Here is a 26,360-nt window from a genome sequence, read left to right on the forward strand (position 1 = left end):
TAGTGGGGGAATACATTAATGTGGTCACAATATTCTAAGTTCAACTTTTTGCATGTGTCGGGTTATTGCTCATGCAAAAACGTTTTACTTTCAACTTGTAGCAGAGTTAGCGTGCAAACGATAAAAAGTGCTCCGCTCGTAATCTATCCCTTAGAAAGAACAATTGAAAATTAAAATTTTACAACTTTATCTCTCCCACTCCCCACTGGGAGTGTAATTTCTTCTGCTGGCTGTGTTTACATAGCTTGTGCATAGCCTATACATAAAGTGATGCTAAATTTCAGACTTATTTTTATTTTTATTTTTAAAAAGTGTATATATATTTTATAATAAAAGATTTATAATACTACTTGGTATCTTCATTTGCTCTTTTGTGACATAGAGAGCAGTCCCTCCCACTCTCTACATAGGCTTCCTAAGTGCTTTCAAAGGGCTGTGACAAGCACACTGATTGGATGTTTATTGGAATTGGCATAAAGCAAAAAAAAAAAAAAAAGAGTTCATCCCATTTCACTTTTCACACTCCTTTGAAGTCTATGGGGGAATACGTTAACGCATTCATGGTATGCGAATTTAGGATTTTTGCACGTCTGGTTAGCGCTCGTGCGCAAACGTTTTATTTTCAACTTGTAATACAGATGCTACCCGATGGGTGCAAAAAGCTTACTTCTAGCAAAGTTAACATGCGAGCAGGAGTGCAAACTACCGCTCCACTCGTAATCTAGCCCCAAGTGTTGTGGATGTATTCTGATGGCAATAGGTTAATGTCACACATGTAAATGAGTATTTTGCTTGCAGAGTGAACAAAGGAGTTACATGAATAGAGCATCCCTGTAACCTTAAGAGGTGTGAATAGGCTATCGCAATGTTCCCTCTAAGACCACATTTTGTGAGTGGCCCAGCAGTGAAACAGTTAATAAGGGAACTATACCTTGCTGTCTGCATTGTGTAGTGTTTGATACTGCAGGGTGTGGTTCCCTTATTAACTGTTTCACTGCTGGGCCGCTCACAAAATGTGTCCTTAGAGGGAACACTGATTTGTATGTTTTAGTTTTGGGGAGATCTCCCAATTTCGCTTTCAAAAAGGGATACTTTACACACAGAAAAATTCCTTTTCATGAGCCTTTCTGATAAAAACCGCATAAGTAGCGTTAAAGGTCATGTTAGCGTAAGCGTTATGATTTATTTGTTTAGTGATCTTTTTTTTCTTTGTTTTTATCTAAAGACATGTCAAATTGTATTTCAGTTTTGTTCTATTACAAAAACTCATGCTCCTGAATAAATCATTGTTTTCGTGTCACACTTGCAAAGGCATGTCCCTCTCCACCAGGAAAGCAGTGGCAGATATCACTATCAGCCAGGAAGGATTAGCAGGAAGTACAAAACGAATACCGCAGTATTCATTTAAATTAAAATGTAAACACAATTTAGCCAAAAATATTTTTTAATTTGTGTAACTACTGCTCTATCATATTCATGATCAAAATTGGAGTTTTCTACATTTGTCTCTATATAAACCCTTTATACTACTTCTTGGTCTCACTATAATGTCCCAATGTAAATAGTATGGCCAAAAAGCATCAAATGCAAAAAAAACCCAAAAACATAAAATTTAGATTTAGATCCATCTGTTTACCAAAAGACAATAAGCCCAAAAGCTCCTTCATGGGGCTATTCCTTAGCAGGAGTGATCAACCTTCGCCCTCCAGAGGTTTTAGAACTATATTCCCATGACAGCTTAAGCTGAATGAACATCATGGAAAAAACATCCAAAACCTCTAGAGGGCCAAGGTTGATCACCCCTGCTAGTGGGTCTTGTACCCAGTCTGCTCTGAGTCAGATGCCTGTGCCACGGGGTGTGCTTTTATGAGTTTGCTTGAGGTGCTATCCAGATGTGGGATTTGCACACATGTGTAAAATAATAGAAACTGGTACTCTTAGGATTTGTCACAGCCTGCTTCAAACTGGAGTGGGTTGGAAATCTGCAGTGAAATGTTGGGGTTGGGATTTTTCCCATGTCAGTGTGCTCTGAGTTTAGTTTATAAAGACTGTGTAATGCCTTTAAGAAGAGGGACTGAGTATGCTTGTTCTATATACATTTTGGCTAAAAATAATTATTGTTTTAGTGCAGCTGGTGATGAGCTATATTGATAGTAAAATTTACTATTAATAATTTGAATACATTCTTGGCCCAAAATATCTTGTCAAACTTGTAGCCAGCTGCCACTGTGCAAGCCGTAGCACAGGCAAAACTAATGTGAGCTGCAGTTTGTTAAATTAAGCTGGCAATGTGCATCTTCTAGTAAATGTGCCAGGATTGCTAATCCGTAGTGAAAGGTAATAGAAAACAATTCACATTGCAAAGTATGTTTTTTATATATGCTTTGCCTTTTGTTGCAGAAAAACATATGTAATAACAATTAATGAACCTATCAAATGACACTGTACCGCCAAACTATCAAACAATTACTTTGTAATAACCTCCTAATACCCAATTGTTTTTCTTTACTTTCCATAACATATTCATTTATTTATGTATTTATTTATTTTCAATAAAACGCCTATCACAGACGACCAGCATCAGTTCTTTAAGGGATACGAAACCCAAAAACATTTCTCTTGTGATTCAGGCAGAGGGGCCGATTTAATGCGAATTTAAGGCGAATGCAGCTGTTCCTGCGCGAGCCTTCAGGCTCACTGGAAACAAAAGTTAAGAAGCAGCGGTCTAAGATCGCTGCTCCTTATCTTGTCCGCCACCTCTGAGGTTGCGGACAGCAATCATCCCGATCGTATACGATTGGGATGATTGATATCCCTGTTAGCGGCCGATTGGCCGCAAATGTGCAGGGGGCGGCATTGCACAAGTCTTTCACTAGAAATGCTTTTGCAATGCAATGTAGCAATGTTGGGCGGACATGATCCGCTACAGCAAAACATATCCGTCCGACATTTGTTAAATCGGCCCCAGAATGTTCAGTTTTAAAAAAAGTTTCCAATTTAATTCTTTTATCAAATTTGCTTTGTTCCCAAGGTATTCTTTGTTGAAGAGATACCTAGTTAGGTGTCTGGAGCACTATGTAGCAGGAAATAGTGCTGACATCTAGTGCAAGTGTATAACATTCTTGCAAAACTGCTGCCATATAGTGCATATTCCTGAGCAAAGTGCATATTTCTGATCTTAGATCCCTGCTTTTCAGCAAAAGATACCAAGAGAAGAATATGTGGTGATAGAAGCAAGTTGTATAAATGTGCAAGCTTTATCTGAATAACGAAAGAAACATTTTGGGTTTCATGTCCTTTTAAATTGAGTGCTCTGTAATTTTATCAGTCAGAGCTAAAGTACTTAAAATTCTGTGTTTTTTTTATTGTGTGAGTGGGTTGTGAATGCTTAGGTGGGTGTTGGTGTGTTTAAGAGAGTTGGTGTGTTTCAGGGTGTTGGTGTGTTTAAGGGAGTTGGTGTGTTTAAGGGTGTTGGTGTGTTTAAGGGTGTTGGTGTGTTTAAGGGTGTTGGTGTGTTTAAGGGAGTTGGTGTGTTTAAGGGTGTTGGTGTGTTTAAGGGTGTTGGTGTGTTTAAGGGAGTTGGTGTGTTTAAGGGAGTTGGTATGTTTAAGGGTGTTGGTGTGTTTAAGGGTGTTGGTGTGTTTAAGGGTGTTGGTGTGTTTAAGGGAGTTGGTGTGTTTAAGGGTGTTGGTGTGTTTAAGGGAGTTGGTGTGTTTAAGGGTGTTGGTGTGTTTAAGGGAGTTGGTGTGTTTAAGGGTGTTGGTGTGTTTAAGGGTGTTGGTGTGTTTAAGGGTGTTGGTGTGTTTAAGGGTATTGGTGTGTTTAAGGGTGTTGGTGTGTTTAAGGGAGTTGGTGTGTTTAAGGGTGTTGGTGTGTTTAAGGCAGTTGGTGTGTTTAAGGGTGTTGGTGTGTTGAAGGGAGTTGGTGTGTTGAAGGGAGTTGGTGTGTTTAAGGGAGCTGGTGTGTTTAAGGGAGTTGGTGTGTTTAAGGGTGTTGGTGTGTTTAAGGGTGTTGGTGTGTTTAAGGGAGTTGGTGTGTTTAAGGGTGTTGGTGTGTTTAAGGGAGTTGGTGTGTTTAAGGGTGTTGGTGTGTTTAAGGGAGTTGGTGTGTTTAAGGGTGTTGGTGTGTTTAAGGGAGTTGGTGTGTTTAAGGGTGTTGGTGTGTTTAAGGGAGTTGGTGTGTTTAAGGGAGTTGGTGTGTTTAAGGGAGTTGGTGTGTTTAAGGGAGTTGGTGTGTTTAAGGGAGTTGGTGTGTTTAAGGGTGTTGGTGTGTTTAAGGGAGTTGGTGTGTTTAAGGGTGTTGGTGTGTTTAAGGGAGTTGGTGTGTTTGTGGAAATTAAGGATCTGGAGTAGAATTGTAGGTATTTTATTAGAGCAAAATAAACGTAATATTATTCTCTGTTGCAGAGAAAGAAAATTAACTCCTAAACAGAAGTTCCTAAGGACCAGCTTTTTGGGCTGTCTGTTGCCTACCACTTATATAAGCAGCCATTTGTCAATAATTGTAAAAAATCTCACTAAAAGTGTTTTTTGATTACATGTTTTTATTGCCTTTTTTATTTTGACCTTTTAGTTAATATTTGAAGTTTAAAGCTGCTGATGATTTAATAGATTCTGAAAGCCAACTTTTAATAAACATAAATACACAAACTAAGGGTCAGTCCATATAGCTTGACTAAAAATAGGTTACATTGTCCTATAAATAACTAGAAACACAAGTACATATTGGTTTGTACTGATCATTTTTGTTATTATATTGTCATTTTTTGTCATTATGTTCTAAAAGTGTAAAAAAAGTTTCCACCCACACCTGATCTGCATCTAGAGGTATTCTTATCTGTGTAATTTACATTAACATGATGTTAAAAAAAAAATCACAATTGTCACATTTTCAAATTGAAATTCTTATACATGATATTCATCAATAATGCATATTAGTGACATTCTACACATTTTTATCAACATAGAAGACATTTTAAGTATTTTTTTTCAATGCAGTTAATCAATTGGATTTTGTTGGCAGAGTTAATCAGTAGAGTGCTAACCTTAAAGGGACTTGAAACCCATTTTTTTTTCTTTGAGGATTCATATAGTGCATAACATTTTAAACAACTTCCCAATTTACTTCTATTTTCAAATTTGCTTCATTCCCTTGATAACTTTGATAAGGAACAGCACTGCATTACTAGTCAGCCAATCACAATAGACAAATATGTGCAGGCACCAATCATCACCTAGCTCCCACTAGTGTAGGATATGTGCATATTCGTTTTCAACTATGGATACCAAGAGAACAAAGTACATTTGAAAATAGAAGTGAATTTAAAAGTGTCTTAAAATGACATGCTCTATCTGAATCATGCAAGTTTAATTTTGACTTTCCTATCCATTGGCGCAGTGTTTCCCAACCGCGATCTTCAAGTACCCCCAACAGGCCTGGTTTTCATTATAGTTAAACTAGTGCACAGGTGAAGTAATCAGCAGATCAGTAACCAACCTGCTCTCATCCATCAGCTGATTATTTCCCCTGTGCTCTAGTTCAGCTATAATGAAAACCAGGACTGTTGGGGGCACTTGAGGACTGCGGTTGGGAAACACTGCCTTAGGGGACAGTAAAACCTTGAGATTTTTCTATAAAATGTTTACTCATGCATAATAAAACAATGTTAAAGAACTTGAAATTCATCCTGCTGACTTTTCAAGGCTAACTCTGCTACATACATGTCCCTAATTTGCATTACTAGATAAAACAATGCATTGTATGCTAGCTTTATGAAAGTGGATAGCTTTGTTGTCTGTGGATTAAAGCCCAGAGTGTCTCTTCCAAATAAGGCAAATGGTGGGTGGAGTTAGGCTATTGAAAAATAATTGCAGTAAAATGTTAATTTGTTTTAAAAATGTTAAGACTTGGCTAATACGTTATTCTATAGCAACACAGCAGAATTGTCTTGTAATCATAAGGTGTTTACTGTCCCTTTAAAACAAATGAGTAGAATATCAGCATATAAAAACGAACTTACCCAGTAGTAACTATAAACCACTGGATCTGTGGGCAAAATGGAAGCAAGGACCTCATCTCTACTCTGTCATTTATAAATCCAATGCATTTCATAATCAAATATAACATGGGATGAAGAATCATATGAATGACTGTTGTGGTCATTATCAGGATAAGATGTTATTATATCCAGACTCCATGGGGCCCCTAGATCTTTGTGGCCAGTAGTGACCTCATACCATGCACTCAGGGTTTTTATGCTTATGCTCTCATTCTTAATTGTATACTTACAAAGCTGCATTCAGTTAGGTTAATTGATTAATATTGATCAACAATGCAACACATTAGTGAAAACAAGTACTTAGATAATAATTTATTTAAGAATGTGAAAAAACGTAGCTGCTCTTCCCTGAATGTAACGCGTTTCACACATGATCATATATCCTTCCTCCAAGATTACTGATATGTAACAAAACTGGACTTTTGACATTCTTTATATTATAAAAATGTATTTAAAAGGATAACTCAATTAGTATCAGTTAGAGAAAATGAATAGGACACCAGCAGTGATGTGCTTATTGGTGAACCGGTAACTGAGATGAGGTATTGACAATAGAACTGTACATAGCAACATCAATATAAAGTGACTGGAGGAAAATGTTCATCGATCATTTTAAAAACAGCTTCCATCTAGTCACAACCAAATGATACTTCCCTTCTCTGCAGTCTTTTTACTGTATTTATACAATGATTATTTCAGTATGAAAGAGGTTTGCTGACTTGTTTTAGCAAACAAGAGATAATGCCTTTAGTTTTGGATGAAGCTGCAAGACCTTGGTCTAGATTCACTATTTACAGTGATAAGTCTTTTTGATTCCTCTTTTTAGTCAATATGCATAGCAGGTTCATCCAAAACTGCTAGTATCTGAGGCATTATCTAACTATTAACCTTACAACAAGCAATGGCTCAGGCTTTTAGATTGGTCACATTTAATGAGCATCATAACCCATAAGCACAGAATGTGTGTGGGCATTTCTAATCGGGCTAGGAACTTGCATGCGGCTGCTGGCTTCTCACAATTGCTTTCTGGACAAATTATTTTCGTACTTACTATGCTTATGCAAAGTAATAACAGTGTTTGCACGTCACTGTTCCACAATCACTTGTTTTGTTCTAAATGTTATGGCATAACACTGCTGTCACACAATCATGCTGTTTTATTTGCAAAATGCTTAATGTATAACAATACTGTGTGTAAACAATATGATGCTGATGTGCGATACTGAAATGAAGATGCAGTGTCTTTAAAATGTTTGTAATGATTTGCATTGTGTGAGGGTTTAACAAAAAATAACAATTTTATTTTACGGTGAATGCATTAAAACGGGATGGTGCCAGCTTCTAAGAAATTATTATTCATTGAAATGTGTTACGGTGCCAACAGGTGATACCGCTATAACATACTGTGCAAGTGAGTAATTACCTGGAGCGGATTTGATTGTTTAACTTATTTAAAAGTGACAAATTAATCCTAATACACTTTTTTTTTAAAGGGACAGTGTATTCATTTTTATCCTTTAATAACATATAATATGTAAACAGTTTTTTGCCTAAAAGAATGTGAAATTTAAGAAAAATTATGAGCGCTTTAGTCTGCTTAGAGCACTGAAATCAAGTTCTTAACAAAACAAATATCACATATATATATATATATATATATAATAGTAAAATGATTACATATAACTATAAATATGGCTATCTTACAAAAAAGGAAAGTTTGTGAATTAAAGAGACGGTACATGAATAGTTAAAGGACAGAAAACCCGCCTTGTTTCTTTCAGGATTCAGAAAGAGAATGCAATATTAAACAACTTTCTAATTTACTTACAGTATCTAATTTGTTTAGCTTTCTTGGTATCCTTTGTTGAAAAGGACACATAGGTAGTCTCAGGAGCTGCTGATTGGTGGCTGCACATATACGCCCAATATTATTGGCTTATGCATGTGTACCGCTTGCTGATTGATGGCTAAATGTAGCCACCATTCAGCAAGTGCTATCCAGGGTTCTGAACAAAAAATGGGCCGGCTCCTAAGCTTTCATTCCTACTTTTTCAAATATAGTTACCAATAGAACAAAGAAAATTGATAATAGGAGTAAATTAGAAAGTTGCCTAAAATTGCTGCTCTATATGAAACATAAAATAAAAAAAATGGGTTTAGTATCTCTTTAATTCACAACTAGCGACTATAATGTGTGTCGGTTTCAAAAATCTTTGACTTCTGCAATTTTTGAGTTGCATCAAATTCCCCCCCAAGATATTTATAGTTTTTATTGAATCTTGAGCATTAGTAGGGAGTACAAAACTGATACTGCCAAATTCATTTTAGCGCAAATTTAAGCATATGTTTTGTATTTTTCAGGCAAAAAAAAATCAGAAGTAAAAAACAAACAAACAAAAGTAAAAAACAAACAAACAAAAGTAAAAAACAGAAGTAAAAAAAAAGTCCCCTAAACTACAACTTTCTAACATAAGAATGTCACTGTAAAATATGTATATATTTTATAATTACTGTTTCTCATACATGGGAAGGATGAGTATGTGACTACCTACCATGCTAATGTTTTTTCCCCTGTATCTGTAGCTTTTTTCCTATTTTAACCCCTTGCTGGTGAAGGCCCACATTTTCATACTGGGTGTCGCCATCTTTGGAGATTTGCAGGCCCATTTATCAAAGGGCTTGCGGACCTGATCCGACACTGCGGATCAGGTCCGCAAGACCTCTCTAAATGCGGAGAGCAATACGCTCTCCGCATTTAACATTGCACCAGCAGCTCACAAGAGCTGCTGGTGCAACGCCGCCCCCTGCTGACTCGCGGCCAATCGGCCGCCAGCAGGGAGCTGTCAATCAACCCGATCGTATTCGATCGGGTTGATGTCCGGCGATTCCTGTCCGCCTGTTCAGAGCAGGCGGACAGGGTTATGGAGCAGCGGTCTTTAGACCGCTGCTTCATAAGTTGTGTTTCTGGCGAGTCTGAAGACTCGCCAGAAACACGGCCCTTCAAGCTCCGTACGGAGCTTGATAAATGGGCCTGGTGGTATTCTCACACTCTGTGACAGGAGTGGTGCACACTCAGAGATCAGTGTCAGCTTTTTGACAGCTGTATCATGCTCTTCAGGTTAGCGTGAATGATAAAAAGCTGGTCCATTAGGTTTTTACAGTGACTACATTGCTCTGTATTTTTCCTGAGTACTTTTTTTATATATATTTTATGCAACTGTTACTTTTAAACTGTTTAAAAACTGAAAAAAAGGTAAACTCTTTATTGTGCATTCTAATCAGAAGCTGCCAAAAAGTCAGCAACGTCACTGATCCGTGAAAGTGCACCACTTCTGTCACAGCGTGCAATAATACCTTAGCTCCAGCATGATAATGTGGCGCTTGACCAATTGGCACCTTTAAGAAATTAAAATGAGAGATAGACTTTGGAGAGAGCTGCAGACACAAGAGGAAAAATTATACCAAAAAGACAAGTGACCATTCCATTATAGTTTAATGTTTGTTTAAATTCTGGCCTGAGGACTCTTAATAAAGTATCTTTTGTTATAGATGCTACAGGTAAACCTGTGTTTGCTGTATGAGATTGTTTATTGTAAATACTCAAGGTAAACCAATTTGCTTTGTGAATAAAGATTTATCTGCACGAATAGATTTTGTTACTAGTAATGCTTGATCAAAACTGTTTAAAATTGTAAATATATTATTAAGTTTAAAGAAAAATTGCCATTGATATTGTAAGAAAGTAGACAATTAACTTTTTAATAATAAAAAACCTCAGCTTTTATTCTGATTTTTTTTTTTATATTACAACTGAACTTAACTTATCTGATGCGGGTAGTGACTGGGATTTCCTGTGAACAATTTGTACGCGGTTATCCTTATATATTCGTTAATAGCAATCTGTTATCGTCTATGACGAACAGTAGTAAATCATTCATTACACCATAGGAACTGCTAAAAACGCAAAGGAAATCACAGCCAGTACCATATTTATTTATTTAAAGGTGCATTTACTTTTAACCACAAAATAAAGTTCAATATATTTATTGTACATTTATTTATGTATTCAACATGATCTTACAATGACAAATATAATTTTTCTTACGCCTAGATTTAGAGTTTTGCGGCCAAAGGGGTGAGTTAGCTACGCGTGTTTTTCCCCCCTGCACCTTTTAAATAACGCTGGTATTTAGAGTTCTCTGAAGGGCTGCGTTAGGCTCCAAAAAGGGAGCGTCAAGCATAATTTACCGCCACTTCAACTCTAAATACCAGCGTTGCTTACGGTAGCGGCCAGCTTGAAAAACGTGCTCGTGCACAATTTCCCCATAGGAAATAATGGGGCAGTTTGAGCTGAAAAAAAACGTTACACCTGCAAAAAAGCAGCATTCAGCTCCTAAAGCAGCCCCATTGTTTCCTATGGGGAAACAGTTTCTAAGTCCGCACCTAACACCCTAACATGTACCCCGAGTCTAAGCACCCTTAACCTTACACTTATTAACCCCTAATCAGCTGCCCCCGCTATCGCTGACCCCTGCATATTATTATTATTAACCCCTAATCTGCCGCTCCGTACACCGCCGCAACCTATGTTATCCCTATGAACCCCTAACACCGCCGACCCCTATATTATATTTATTAACCCCTAATCTGCCCCCCCCACGTCGCCGACACCTACCTACACTTATTAACCCCTAATCTGCCGACCGGACCTCGCCGCCACTATAATAAATGTATTAACCCCTAAACCGCCTCACTCCCGCCTCGCAAACCCTATAATAAATAGTATTAATTCCTAATCTGCCCTCCCTAACATCGCCGCCACCTAACTTCAAGTATTAACCCCTAATCTGCCGACCGGACCTTGCCGCTACTCGAATAAATGTATTAACCCCTAAAGCTAAGTCTAACCCTAACACCCTCCTAAGTTAAATATAATTTAAATCTAACGAAATAAATTATTTCTTATTAAATAAATTAATTCTATTTAAAGCTTAATACTTACCTGTAAAATAAACCCTAATATAGCTACAATATAACAAATAATTATATTGTAGCTATTTTAGGATTTATATTTATTTTACAGGAAACTTTGTATTTATTTTAACTAGGTACAATAGCTATTAAATAGTTATTTACTATTTAATAGCTACCTAGTTAAAATAATTACAAAATTACCTGTAAAATAAATCCTAACCTAAGTTACAATTAAACCTAACACTACACTATCAATAAATTAATTAACTAAACTACCTACAATTACCTACAATTAAATTAACTAAACTAAATTACAAAAAAACCCCCACTAAATTACAAAAAATAAAAAAAAGATTACAAGAATTTTAAACTAATTACACCTACTCTAAGCCCCCCCCAAAAATAAAGCCCCCCAAAATAAAAAAAATGCCCTACCCTATTCTAAAATAAAAAGTTAACAGCTCTATTACCTTACCAGCCCTTAAAAGGGCTTTTTGCGGGGCATGCCCCAAAGAAATCAGCTCTTTTGCCTGTAAAAAAAACCATACAATACCCCCCCAACATTACAACCCACCACCCACATACGCCTAATCTACTAAGCCCCTGAAGATCTCCCTACCTTGTATTCACCCAGCCGGGTATCACCGATCCGTCCAGAAGAGGGTCCAAAGTCTTCATCCTATCCGGCAAGAAGAGGTCCTCCAGAGGGTCCGAAGTCTTCATCCTATCCAGGCAGAAGAGGTCCTCCAGAGGGTCCAAAGTCTTCCTCAAGGCAGCATCTTCTATCTTCTTCCATCCGGAGCGGAGCGGGTCCATCTTGAAGCAGCCGACGCGGAGCCATCCTCCCTCACCGACGGACTAACGACGAATGAAGGTTCCTTTAAATGACATCATCCAAGATGGTGTCCCTCGAATTCCAATTGGCTGATAGGATTCTATCAGCCAATCGGAATTAAGGTAGGAAAAATCTGATTGGCTGATTGAATCAGCCAATAGAATGCAAGCTCAATCTGATTGGCTGATCCAATCAGCCAATCTGATTGAACTTGAATCTAATTGGCTGATTCAATCAGCCAATCAGATTTTTCCTACCTTAATTCCGATTGGCTGAAGAAACCTATCAGCCAATCGGAATTCGAGGGACGCCTTCTTGGATGACGTCATTTAAAGGAACCTTCATTCGTCGTTAGTCCATCGGTGAGGAAGGATTGCTCCGCGTCGGCTGCTTCAAGATGGACCCGCTCCGCTCCAGATGGAAGAAGATAGAAGATGCCATCTGGATGAAGACTTTGGACCCTCTGGAGGACCTCTTCTGCCGGATAGGATGAAGACTTTGGACCCTCTGGAGGACCTCTTCTTGCCGGATAGGATGAAGACTTCGGACCCTCTTCTGGACGGATCGGTGATACCCGGCTGGGTGAATACAAGGTAGGGAGATCTTCAGGGGCTTAGTGTTAGGTTTTTTTAAGGGGGGTTTGGGTGGGTTAGATTAGGGGTATGTGGGTGGTGGGTTGTAATGTTGGGGGGGTATTTTTTGGGTTTTTCTACAGGCAAAAGAGCTGATTTCTTTGGGGCATGCCCCGCAAAAAGCCCTTTTAAGGGCTGGTAAGGTAATAGAGCTGTTAACTTTTTATTTTAGAATAGGGTAGGGCATTTTTTTATTTTGGGGAGCTTTATTTTTTTAGGGGGCTTAGAGTAGGTGTAATTAGTTTAAAATTCTTGTAATCTTTTTTTATTTTTTGGAATTTAGTGTTTGTTTTTTTTGTAATTTAGTTTAGTTGATTTAATTGTAGGTAATTGTAGGTAGTTTAGTTAATTTATTAATAGTGTAGTGTTAGGTTTAATTGTAACTTAGGTTAGGATTTATTTTACAGGTAATTTTGTAATTATTTTAACTAGGTAGCTATTAAATAGTAAATAACTATTTAATAGCTATTGTACCTAGTTAAAATAAATACAAAGTTGCCTGTAAAATAAATATAAATCCTAAAATAGCTACAATATAATTATTCGTTATATTGTAGCTATATTAGGGTTTATTTTACAGGTGAGTATTTAGCTTTAAATAGGATTAATTTATTAAATAAGAAATAATTTATTTCGTTAGATTTAAATTATATTTAACTTAGGGAGGTGTTAGGGTTAGACTTAGCTTTAGGGGTTAATACATTTATTAGAGTAGCGGCGAGGTCCGGTCGGCAGATTAGGGCTTAATACTTGAAGTTAGGTGGCGGCGATGTTAGGGAGGGCAGATTAGTGGTTAATACTATTTATTATAGGGTTTGCAAGGCGGGAGTGCAGCGGTTTAGGGGTTAATACATTTATTGTAGTGGAGGCGAGGTCTGGTCGGCAGATTAGGGGTTAATAAGTGTAGGTAAGGTAGCGGCGATGTTGGGGGGGCATATTAGGGGTTAATAAATATTATGTAGGTGTCGGCGATGTTAGGGGCAGCAGATTAGGGGTACATAGGGATAATGTAGGTGGTGGCGGTGTCCGGTCGGCAGATTAGGGGTTAAAAATATTTATTAGAGTGGCGGCGATGTGGGGGGACCTCAGTTTAGGGGTACATAGGAAGTTTATGGGTGTTAATGTACTTTAGAGCACAGTAGTTAAGAGCTTTATAAACCGGCGTTAGCCCATAAAGCTCTTAACTCCTGACTTTTTTCTGCGGCTGGTGTCTTGTCGGTAGAGGGTCTACCGCTCACTTCAGCCAAGACTCTAAATACCGGCGTTAGGAAGATCCCATTGAAAAGATAGGATACGCAATTCGCGTAAGGGGATCTGCGGTATGGAAAAGTTGCGGCTGGAAAGTGAGCGTTAGACCCTTTCCTGACTGACTCTAAATACCAGCGGGCGGTAAAAAGCAGCGTTAGGAGCCCTTAACGCTAGTTTTGACGGCTAACGCAGAACTCTAAATCTAGGCGTTAAAGTTTTGTTATTCTGAGAGAAAATATTTGTTAAGGTACATGAATTCACTAATGTAAGACTAGTCTCCCTAATTCTTATATTATGATGAGGACCTCTTAATGTTTGAAATTTTTTGCCTGTCCATAGTTCTGAAGAATAAAACAGGAAAAGGAGAGGTTTCTCTATTCAGATTTGTCTCACATTAGTGCATTTAGCCCAGAGAGATGTGTAAAGCATTTAATTTATAAACTGTGTTAGCATCAGCATTTCAGATAAATTATTAAATACAATTTTGACAAAATATCTTTCTTAGAGGCGACTTCTTTGAACTTTGCCAGAAAGCTCATTAACTCGGATGCATATTCTCGGAAGCTTATGGCATTTTATTCTTTAAAAAAAACTGATGGAAAAGTCTTGTCATAAAATACATAGTGTGGGAAAAATTAAAAAATATGTCATATTGGTGCATTTATTACAGCCTCCAGTTAATATAAAATGTTAGTGTGCCAAATTGTATTAAATAGGGATTTCAGTATTTTTCATTTATGAGTTAGTAATTAATTTTAATAAATTTATTTGCAAAAAGTTTATTCTATAAAGAAGGTATATGGCATAAAGTTAAACATAAATACTCGGTTCAATTCAATAAATGTTTTCCCCTGTATATTCTCTGTGTCACTTCAAGTATCAAAATATATAACATATGTAAAATGACCCTGCAGCCATCCTCTGTTAGCCATATGCCCACATCAGCTTAGACCCTTGACCCTGCAGCCCCTCTAGATACCACATACCCACATCAGATCAGACCATTGACCCTATAGCCACTGTAGAAACCATATACCCACATCACATCAGACCCTTGACCCTATAGCCACTGTAGAAACCATATACCCATATCAGATCAGACCCTTGACTCTATAGACACTGTAGAAACCGTATACCCACATCACATCAGACCCTTGACCCTATAGCCACTGTAGAAACCATATACCCATATCAGATCAGACCCTTGACTCTATAGCCACTGTAGAAACCATATACCCACATCACATCAGACCCTTGACCCTATAGCCACTGTAGAAGCCATATATCCACATTAGGCTGGACTCTTGACTCTGTAGTCATCGTATAAACCATATACCCACATCACATAAGACCCTTGACCCTATAGCCACTGTAGAAACCATATACCCACATCACATCAGACCCTTGACCCGATAGCCACTGTAGAAACCATATATCCATATTAGGCCAGACCCTTGACTCTGTAGTCATTGTATAAACCATATACCCACATTAGATCAGACCCTTGACTATGTATTCACTTTAGAAACCATATACCCATATTAGATCAGACCCTTAACTCTGTAGTCACTGTAGAAACCATATACTCTCATAAGATCAGATATCTGGCCCTGTAGTAACTCTAGAAATCAAATACCAGATCAGTCCTGTGTTCCTATAGTCACTGTAGAATCCATATACCCTTAACAGATCCGACCTCTGACCCTTTAGTCACTGTAGAAACCATATACCCTCAACAAATCAGACCTCACCTTTTGTGACTGTAGAAACCATATACCCATGTCAGATCAAACCCTTGGCCCTGTAGTCACTATAGAAACCATATACCCACGTCAGATCAAACCTTTGGCCCTGTAGTCACTATAAAAACCATATATCCATGTCAGATCAGACCTTTTGCTCTATATCCACTGTAAAAACAACAATCCCACATCAGTCCCTTGTCCCTGCAGCCCCTCTAGATATCACAAAGCAACATCAGTTTGTAAACCCTTTAAATTAATATGGCATCTATGACCCCTGGTAATACTTAGTGTTATGACTAAAAACTGAGTAATCCCAGGGCAAAATTGATTATATGCTCCCTGCCCCCCACATGTTTCACTCTATATGTACATATGTATGTATACATATTTGTATTCACACACACACACACACACACACACACACACACACACATATATATATATATATATATATATATATATAAATATAAATATATTTCTGAGGTCAAATAATAAACAAATATGTAAGCAAATTTTGTTTATAGGGCCACATTTGTTCTGCACATATTCATATAGCCAGGGTTGGAAATTTCCACTAGTCCATTAGTCTTGGCCAAGTAAAAAATTGCAGTGGATGATATGAAATTAAACATTTTTCTATTGTTTTATAGTGAGTGGACTAGTAGCGTTTTCATACGTAACTATTAGCAATTTATTGCTGAATGATATCAATTTGGAAAGTGAATGTTTTTGTAGCCCTATATATATATATATATATATAGCTACACTAACATAACTGTGAAAAAGACAATTCACTTTAGTGAGGAAATAGACTAAATATAAGTGATAAAAAAATTGTGATATACTTGCAGACAAATTCACAGAAGGGAAAATGCATTTTTTGTTTGTTTGTTTCTTCTTCAAATTCAGATTTCACTGAGAAGTGGCTTTAATGAACAGCACCTTATACTGGGAAGATGCCAGGCCCTTGGAACGTCTCTCTGAATAGCAGTGTTATGCCATATTACTAACCTGTTTTACGTTACAGCATGCATTGTTTTTTAATATAATAACAAATGTGATTGGAATGTGTCATTACTATTTATATTTTTAACCATTTTTTTTCTTAAACGTGTCCCAGATCTTTTTTTTCTTGTTGCAGAAATGTTCTGAAAGTTGAATGTGTTTAAAGCTCCAGGAATGTAGCATGTTGATTGTAAACCAAGTCCTGCCTCCTCAAAGAAAACTAAAAAAAATAAAGATCTACAATTCCTTTTTTGGACATTTGTTTTGCAGCTTTCTACTACGTCTTAAGGCAGAGAGTAGCCAACGTAAGGTGTCGTACACAAGGTTAGCTAAACATATTTCTTCAAATCATTTTGGCAGTGCACAGTATGTTTGGAAGCAATAGACACACAATGTATTTATAGGCATCATTTTCAGTTTATGTCATTCAAAACAGTGAAACTTTATTAATGAGTGCTTTCCACCTTTTACAATTACAATAAAATAAATCTGTTTTTCCTTGCATGCACATACAGGTGTCTCTTGAAATGTCCCTTGCCTCAGAGCAGGTATATTTTACAATGTCCTGCAGACATGGTATCAGTTATCTGAATAGTTGGAATTCCATACAAAGTCAATTGTTTTTCTCTGTACGTCATATATGTTTTGCCCTGGATTCTAAAGGGCATATCTAAATAAAGTGACTGGTTGAACTTTGCTTTGTTAGAACTAGAACTTAGTTTGAGTCTAGTTTAACCCATGGTATGCTTTTTGAATTTATTTTAACCCATAGCATGCTGTTGGTCTTATTAAAGGAATATTCAACACAAAACTTTTTAATTGTATATAATATTTTTTTGCTTGAAAAATGATTACGATAAAACTGTTTAAATTAAATGTTTAAAACTAAGTGATCTCTAGGTATATATTACTCACTAGCTAAGAAGGATAATATCCGAAGATCTATTGGTGGTCAGGAACATGCCTCCATAAAAATGAAAACAAAATGTTTAATTCTTTAGGGAACATCTGTTTAAAAATAGCCACATCTGTAATCCATTTAAAAATATATTTTAGTTATGGTAAATAAAAAATAGCTTTTATATTGCCTTTATACTAATGCAATGTCCCCTTAAAAGGGAAGGCAAATTAACTAGTGCTAATTTTCTCCTAGAAAAATATATCTTGATCTGTAATCCAAAGAATTATGACTGGATCACTGTGGATTTAAAAGGTTTTACATTTAAAGTAAAACAACTGATTCCCACTGGATAATGGGGCACCTCCCAATTTTAAGGTTCGTTTATTTAACACAGGAACAGCAATTTATCAAAAAACTAATTACTGTAAAAAATATTGAAATAGTCTATTATACACGAGACAAACCACTTGTTTTAGTACAATGTCCCTTTAAGTAAGAGATGTCGCTACACAACAATTGTGTTCAGTTATTTGCTATGATAATATCACAATGTTTACATACATTTAATAATATCTCTTAATTCGTCATTTATCATTAAGGATGTGTTTTTTGATAGTCAAATAGTAGTAATGTTTTATCCTTTTATTTAGATGATGATAAAGAACTATATAAAATGTAACATTTGATTTAACAAGCTATAGTGAAATCAATCTTAGTGTTGATTCTATAATAGACTTACATTTAACACTATGCAAAGATTTTGATTTAAAACAAAACAAAAAGCTGAAAATGGTTTAGTTCTTCCTTTAAATGTTACATAACTTTTTTAGTGTTATTATTATTATTATTTTTTTTAAATATGGAATTTTTCTCAAATTTGTGTGTCATCCTTGCTTTGTTTAACAAAATTTAAACATAAATTTGACAAGATTTAGCCATAAATCATTTTAATATTATTTGCATCACAATAGGGTACTTAGACATGTAAATGATAATGATCATAATCCTTTCTCTTTTTATAATAATTAGTATGTGACCTCTTTAGTGGAGCTGAACATTTATCATTGAAATCATACGAGAGGAGCCTGGGCTTGTATGTTATAGTAGAGGAGCTGTAGGATACCCCTCCCCAGAAGAACTGACCACTCCCCAGAATAGCTCATCTGCATAAAGCTGGAGCTTTCTCACAGAATTATAATCATTGATGATTTTCATAATTTACACTTAGTGACTGCCACCAAACTGAGATATTTTTCAATGAGTTATGCCAGGTGAATGTTTGTAAACATCTCATAAATTGATGCAGGACTGCACTGTTTCATTGACTGATCATGGTGATTGCAAATTGGTTGGTGAATTTTTTGCAAATCTAAATATACTGTGTGTGTATATGTGTGTATATATATATAGAGAGAGAGATAGATAGATAGATAGATAGATAGATAGATAGATAGATAGATATGTTAGATCATAAATGAATAATCAAGTAAAAGAGTATTTTACCATAAGTTTAAATTCTGATAAAGGATACAAAATTAGAGATTAAAAAAAGATAATGGATCACAAACCTGTATGTAATAGCTTTATTATTAGTATTGATTTTGATTGATTATTATTAATTATTAAGCTCCATCTATCTCTCAGGTTCTCATATATGGGAATAAAAAACACTTTTATAAAAAATGTATTTTAAAAGAGATGGATACCCTGCCTCTGCGCTGCAATCAGTAGAACATGTAATTTGTGTAATGTAAAATACATGTACAAAGGCTCCCAAGCGTATACATTTTAACTGAGTTTATTATTTTCTGGCAATTTATTGATTTATTTTGTAGGGTCTAGTATTGATTCCCAAGCATAACCTTTTGAAAGACTCATATTAACATATGTTGTAGCACAAGAGAAGCACAACATACTTATTTTTATATTAGATATCAGTTATTATTAACTGCTCCATAATACTATATAATTCTATGTGATTGGAATGCCACTGTTAAATTGGAAGTTCTTTTGTAGTAGAAAGGATGCACAGTTGGAAATTTCTTTCCTTATTGTAACAAAATCCGATTAGACACTTAAAACACATATAGGCCTAATTTCTTGTCCACTTGAATGCACTTCTGATGATTACTGGTGGTTATTCAGAGATTTTGAATCTGAGCCATTTCTAATCTATTAGTCACCACAATAAGCCATTTTTATGATGGTTTTCAAAAGCACTTGCACAGAAACAGTTTAGCTCCACTATTCCAGTGACTCAATAAACTCATTAATGGGTGATTCTAATGATTTTAAAAATTTTTTAGTTTTTTTCTATTTTGTCAACTTGGTCCAGTTAAAAACAAATTTTTGGCATGTTTGAAATGTTACTTGGTTATTTTTCTAATTGATTAGGCGGTTTCACTGAATGAATAACCTTGAAACAGAAAAAAAAGCCTAATATTTACCGGTAGGGTTGCCAGTCCCCCGCTATTCAACCAGACAGTTCAACATTTTAGCAAGCTGTGTAAACTTTATGCAAAAATACTGGACACTTAAGTATACACATTTTTGAAAGCCCCCTGAGTGAAAGCTAAAGTTCAAAGGTCTCTTATATCCCTCTGAATTACAAACATGGCCCAGAAAGAAATGATACTGCACATGCATAACTCTCTGTTACTGGTAGCCAAAGGGTAAATAAAAATCAATGACGTGTGTTACTGGCAGTGAAGGACGTCTTAAATCACCTCTCTGTGCCTGTGTTACTTGTAGCCAATGTAGTAGTATTTCTGCTCTGTGTGTGTTCCTGGTAGTAAAGAGAGGGTCAATCACTACTATGTATGTTACTGGCAAGAAGGCAGAATTATTTATTACTGGCAGCCAAGGGGATATAATCGCTGCTCATTTGTGAAAAGCATATATAGTGGGGCTTAAGGTAGTGGTTTGAGGAGGGGCCATTGTGAAACCTTACCTATCACTTGTGCAAAGTCACCTATAGGTGGTCCAGGTTTTTTATATAGGACAACTTTATTTTTGGGCATTGATTGGAACACAGTTAATATGCTATAATGAAGTTTATTATGTTACATTTTATTGCTTAAAACTAATTATTTGTAATTTCATATTTTTTAAATACAGCAAAATATTGGATTGTATCATTTCGCAAGTTATTAACAAAGAATTAGAATATAAAGATGTTATAAATATGTTTTGATAAATTGACAGTAGATCAGGTTAAAAAAGTAATATATACAGAACCCATTGCTTCAGGCTATTAACATGTTGATGAATAATGTCAAACAAAAGGTAAGTACAACAAGTGACTTTTACATTTGTTTTCCTTTCGTCTCTTTCTAACTTGTTGCTGAAAGATTTAGCCACAGCTGATTAAAAACTTGTGTCATAGAAAGAATACAGAACAGTTTGTAATCCTTTTGCATCGATCTGTTTTATGATATTCATAATCTGCCTCTCGGCTTTATAGAGTTTCCATTTACATCAAAGAAAAAGCATCTGTTTAAACACATAAATAGTGTTTTAGATTCCTCTTTATCACAATTCTTTGTAATGCCCATGACAGCTGCCTGCGACTTGTGCTCTGCACCAGCACAAATACAGTGACATTGTGTTATCCTTTCCTGCAGCTCTGGAATGTTAGCATCTCTGCCTGCAGTTCAGAACTTAGACATGTTATAATTTCTCCCTATTAAAGGCTAGTTTATGAGTGGAGTGGTAATTACCGTTACCGCTCGCAAGCTAACACTGCTTGACTTCTGTTCTTTGCGCGAGTCTGGTAGCGCTCGTATTACAAGTTGAAAGTAAATATATTTTGCTTTAGCGCTTACTCGACTCGCGCAAAGAGCAAAAGTTAGTATATCGCGATTGCATTAACGTACTCTCCCATTGACTTTAGCGGAGAGAGAAAAGTGGAAAAAACCCAAAACCCATACTTGCGTGCTAACCCAAATAGTCATAAGCCTCCTACTCTAGTAACCCCTAAACCACCACCACATAGCCCATAGCAAAGTCCCCTTTACACTATTAACCCCTAAACCAGCATACCCCCACATCGCAAACTACCCTTCTACACTATTAACCCCTAAACTGACACACCCACATCATAAAGTAACCTTCTACACTATTAACCCCTAAACTGCCACATGCCCATATCGCAAACTACCCTTCTACACTATTAACCTCCTAAACTGTCAAAACCCCACATTGAAAACTACCCTTCTACACTATTAACTCCTAAACTGCCACATCCACACATCACAAACTACCGATAAACACTATTAACCCCTAAACCCCCCCCCACTGCAACGAAATCCACTAACATCTAAACCCCCTACAAAAACAACAACCTAGCATTACTTAAAAAAATAAAAACAACCTAACATTACAACAACAACAAAAACTACCATTACAAAAAATAACAAACAAATTAACAAAAAAAGACCCTGCTAACCCCCCCCTCAAAAAATAACCTATTCTAACACTAAACTACAAATATAGCCCTTAAAGGGGCTTTTTGTAGGGCATTGCCCTAAAGTTTCTTAGCTCTTTTTCTTTAAAAAACAACAACACTAAAAACATCTACTCACCAGGGTGGCAGCGCTCCATTTTCATCCCACGGAATGTGGGGGATGGGTGGGGGATGGGTGTGGCGGTTTAGGGGTTAATAGTGTAGAGAGGTAGCTTGCAATGTGGGTGTGTGGTGGTTTAGGGGTTAATAGTGTAGTTTAGTGCAACTGTTTCCACCGGACAAACTCTTTACGCAAGCTTTAAGGTAGTTTAAAAAGTTTGAGCGGTAAATGCAATTTTCTTTCAACTGATCGCATTTACTTTGAACTTGTAATAAGAGCGCTCATTACCACTCAACGCTGCCCATAGAAAATATGGAGATCATAAATTACTAATCACAGTAATTTTAATAGCAAATATGGATTTGAGTGTAACAATAGCGCTCCACTCATAATCTAGCCCTAATTGTATGATGTATATGTGGACAAGCTTATCCAGCCTATTGCTAAAGGATTCTGACAGCACATTTTATTTACCCATAAACTTCTCTAAAATTATTATTATTACTGTATACTGTATGTATCTAAATCAGAGAAGATTTACTTTGAAGTTATAATACCAGTATGTTTATTTTCCCAAACTACATTACCAATTCATTTTATTATATTATTGCACTTATGCTCGCCGGTAATGTCAGCTACTTGACTGCTCTTAAAATATGAAATGATTTAAAAATCTTTGTGTGCCCCACCAGTAGGCCCAGGGATCTGATATGATCTAGCTGGTATGTAGCTAAAAGAGAGCTGCAGGGCTAGGAGTCTGATTTGTGATATGATGCGAGTATGTAGCTAACAGAGAGATGGAGGAACAGGGGTATGATATGAGATACTATGTAGGTTTGTAGCTGACAGAGAGCTGCAGGGGTCTAATATGATGATATGCTATTAGATATGATGTGGGTTTGTAGCTGAGAGAGAGCTACAGGGCCAGGGGTCTAATATGTGATATGATGTGGGTATATAGTTGACAGAATGCTGCAGAGCCAGGGGTCTAAAATGAGATTTGATGTGGGTATTCAGCTGACAGAGAGCTGCAGTGCCAGGGATCTGATATGAGATATTATGTGGGTATGTAGCAGAGAGAGAGCTGCAGGGCCAGGGTTTCAATATGAGATATGATGTGGGTATGTAGCTGACAGAGAGCTGCAGGGTCAAGGGTCTGATATGATATATGATGTGATATATGATGTGGGTATGATATCTGATATGATATATGATGTGGGTATGTATATATGATGATGATATGATATCTGATATGATATATGATGTGGGTATGCAGGGTCAAGGGTCTGATATGATATATGATGTGATATATGATGTGGGTATGATATCTGATATGACATATGATGTGGGTATGTATATATGATGATGATATGATATCTGATATGATATATGATGTGGGTATGTAGCTGACCGAGAGCTGCAGGGTCAAGGGTCTGATATGATGTGGGTATGTAGCAGACAGAGAGCTGCAGGACCAGGGGTCTGGTATGAGATATATGATGTGGCTATCATTTATGTAGCTGACAGAGAGCTGCAGTGTCAGTATTCTGATATGTGACATAATGTAGGTTTGTATATGACAGAGAGCTGCAGGGGGTCTGATATGAGATATAATGTGACTATGTAGCTGGCAGAGTTGGAGGGACAGGGATCTGATATGAGATATGATGATAGAGAACTGCAGGGCCAGGGGGCTGATATAATATATTATGTGGGTATGTAGGTAACAGAGAGCTGCAGGGTCTGATGTCTGATATGTGATATGATGTGGGTATGTAGCTGAAAGAGCCCTGCAGGGCCAGGGGTTCACTATGCAATATGATGTGGATATGTTGCTGACAGAGAGCTGCAGGGCTAGGGGTCTGATATGAGATTTGATGTGGATATGTAGCTGACAAAGAGCTGCATGGCCAGAGGTCTGATACAAAATCTGATGTGGGTATGTAGCTGACAGAGAGCTGCAGGGCCAGGGGTTTGATATGTGATGACATTTGGAAATGTAGCTAACAGAGAACTGCAGGGTCTGACATAAGATATGATGTTAGTATGTAGCTGACTGAGAGCTGGAGAGATAGGGATCTGGTTTGAAATATGATGTGTGTTTGTAGCTGACAGAGAGCTGCCGGGCCATGGGTCTGAAATGAGATTTGATGTGGGTACTTGACTGCCAGAGAGGCTGCAGGGTCAGGGATCTGATCTGAGGTCTGATGAGAGCATGCGGTTTAGTGTCTGTAGGGTCATATTACGCTGGGCTAAAATCTTATAAATATACATTTTTGTGGGATAAGAGATGTTTGTCCTGATAACGCCATCATATCACTTTTATTTCCCCAATCAAAGTTCCCTGTTACAGATAAGACACATGCCATTTTAGCATTATGTCATTTTAGAGTGAGTTTGTATTTATTATTTTGGTCATTATTGAATTTGCAATGCAATCTTTTTGTATGCAACCTCCTAGAGAGAATTATAATTCAGTAAAGACTATAGAATTACTCACCTTCCCACAGCTAATCGTAATGCAATTGCTTCAGCTCGTGGTTTAACACAAGTCCTTGCTTGGCTTCATTTGATGTGTAAATGAGCATCGTATAGGAAAATGCTACTTATGATTTACTTTAATTAACTAAACTGCTTTGTTAATTGTGTACACTGGATTTTGTCCATGTTTGGGAAATTACTAAATGATAGTGCTATTAATTTGGCATTTGAAAGGCGCCTGTTCTGCTAGGCTCATTAAATAAAAATTTGTGTTACAAACATATAAGGCAGGTAGCTCTAATAAGAATTCCTTAAAATAAGCCCAGTTTTATAAAGGTTTTGGCTACTAGATTTTTAATAGTGTGTTGTGTGTGTTTGTTATACAGGGCCTAATTTATGAAACAGCATTTACAGCTTCGGAGCTGTTCACATATACCACAATTTAAAGGGACATAAAACCCAAAATGTTTCTTTCAAGACTCAGATAGAACATACAATTTTAAACAACTTTCCAATTTACATCTATTGTCAAATCTTTGTTTTCTTGTTATCCTTTGTTGAGAAGCAGGGATATAAGCTCAGGAGACGGCAGCACTATTTCCTGTCATGTTGTGCCCCATACATGTGCACGCTACCTACCTGGGTATCTCTATAACAATGAAGAACTAAGAAAATTTGATAATAGAAGTAAATTGGAAAATTGTATGCTCTGTCTGAATAATGAAATAAAAATGTTGGGTTTCATACCCTTTTAAGAACAAGGGAATTGCATAATAGAGCTCTTATGCAGTCTTTAGTTTTACCAGTCTATGCTGCATTGTCAGTGACAATTGCGACCTGGCAGGTTCCCTGTCTGGGAACTTGTCCACTCACACCTTCCTAAATGTACCTACACAGCCTCCAGTGATTTCTTCTGCCTTTTATATGTATGTTCTAATTAATTCTGCACATACTGCTTTTGGAATGGGTGCAAAGATGTTACCAGCCAATCCAGAACAAGCATGCATGCATTTGGGGTGCTATTTGGGGTTTTAGAATCTAAGAGGCAATTTTGAGATCGATAGGCATGTTAAAGGGACAGTAAACACCTTGTAGTTACAAATCACTTGACTTGCTGTAGAATAACATATAAGCCAAGGCTTAACATTTTTAAAACAAATTTATTGTTTGCAACAACCAGTGCCACTATTTGGAATATTAGTTAATCATTCCAATGGAACCAATCACTGAGCTAGACGTGCACAGTCAACATATATACTGTATGTATAAAATGTAACCATTTAACAAATCTCTGGCAGATATACCCATAGTGGCACTTTTGGTATTTACAAAATAAACATATTTTCCATTCAGTAACTCTGAAGCTGTACCGTACCCTTTGTGTGCACCATGCAGGGAGAATGCTGTAGTACCATCATTTACTATCGCAGTTCAAGCTACAACAGTGCTGCAAACACCTTTACCCAGTTTTACATGACACGCTACCTCACAGGTGGTTCATCAACAAAGAAAAACGGAGCACCAGCTTCAATTAAAAACTTGATTACTTTATTCCAAGTGACACACAGTGGATATAAAACCTGGGAGTCAGCAAAGACCGCTACCCCACAGGCCACTGCGATCCGTAGCTCCTTGGTATCCAGATCGGAGCTGTGCAGCCAGCTGGGACTGTCCCCGCCTATTGTCAGATCCTGGGGCTAATGCATCCCCCTCACTTGCACCATCTACCTGATGTGTTCCGGCCATCGCTTGTAAGCCTCACCATAGTGAGTGAGCAGGGAGGCCTAGGCAAGTGAATAAACCGCCTGGGGCATGGATTTATGACAGGCCGGTGATAGCAGGCCCATATACTACAGAGGTTAGAAAATGTTACGGATCCCAAAATCTTGGCGCCGTGCTCCTGGGAAAATTGAGCA

General features: G+C 37.0%; 1 protein-coding gene across 2 annotated transcripts in view; it reads left to right on the top strand.

Annotated features, from left to right (window-relative positions):
• Positions 1 to 26,360, top strand: part of NPNT (nephronectin) — a 148,082-nt gene that overhangs the window by 47,869 nt on the left and 73,853 nt on the right. Inside the window, exon 3 of one of the 2 annotated variants that reach the window (XM_053703513.1) lies at positions 16,768 to 16,821. The exons of the other annotated variant lie outside the window; for it this stretch is intronic. Coding sequence (XP_053559488.1) covers positions 16,768 to 16,821 — 54 coding nt within the window. The remainder of the gene's footprint in view (positions 1 to 16,767; positions 16,822 to 26,360) is intronic. 2 annotated transcript variants of the gene reach the window in all.

The sequence above is a fragment of the Bombina bombina genome, chromosome 2 (assembly GCF_027579735.1).
Source record: "Bombina bombina isolate aBomBom1 chromosome 2, aBomBom1.pri, whole genome shotgun sequence".
In the NCBI taxonomy this organism is placed as follows: Eukaryota; Metazoa; Chordata; class Amphibia; order Anura; family Bombinatoridae; genus Bombina; species Bombina bombina.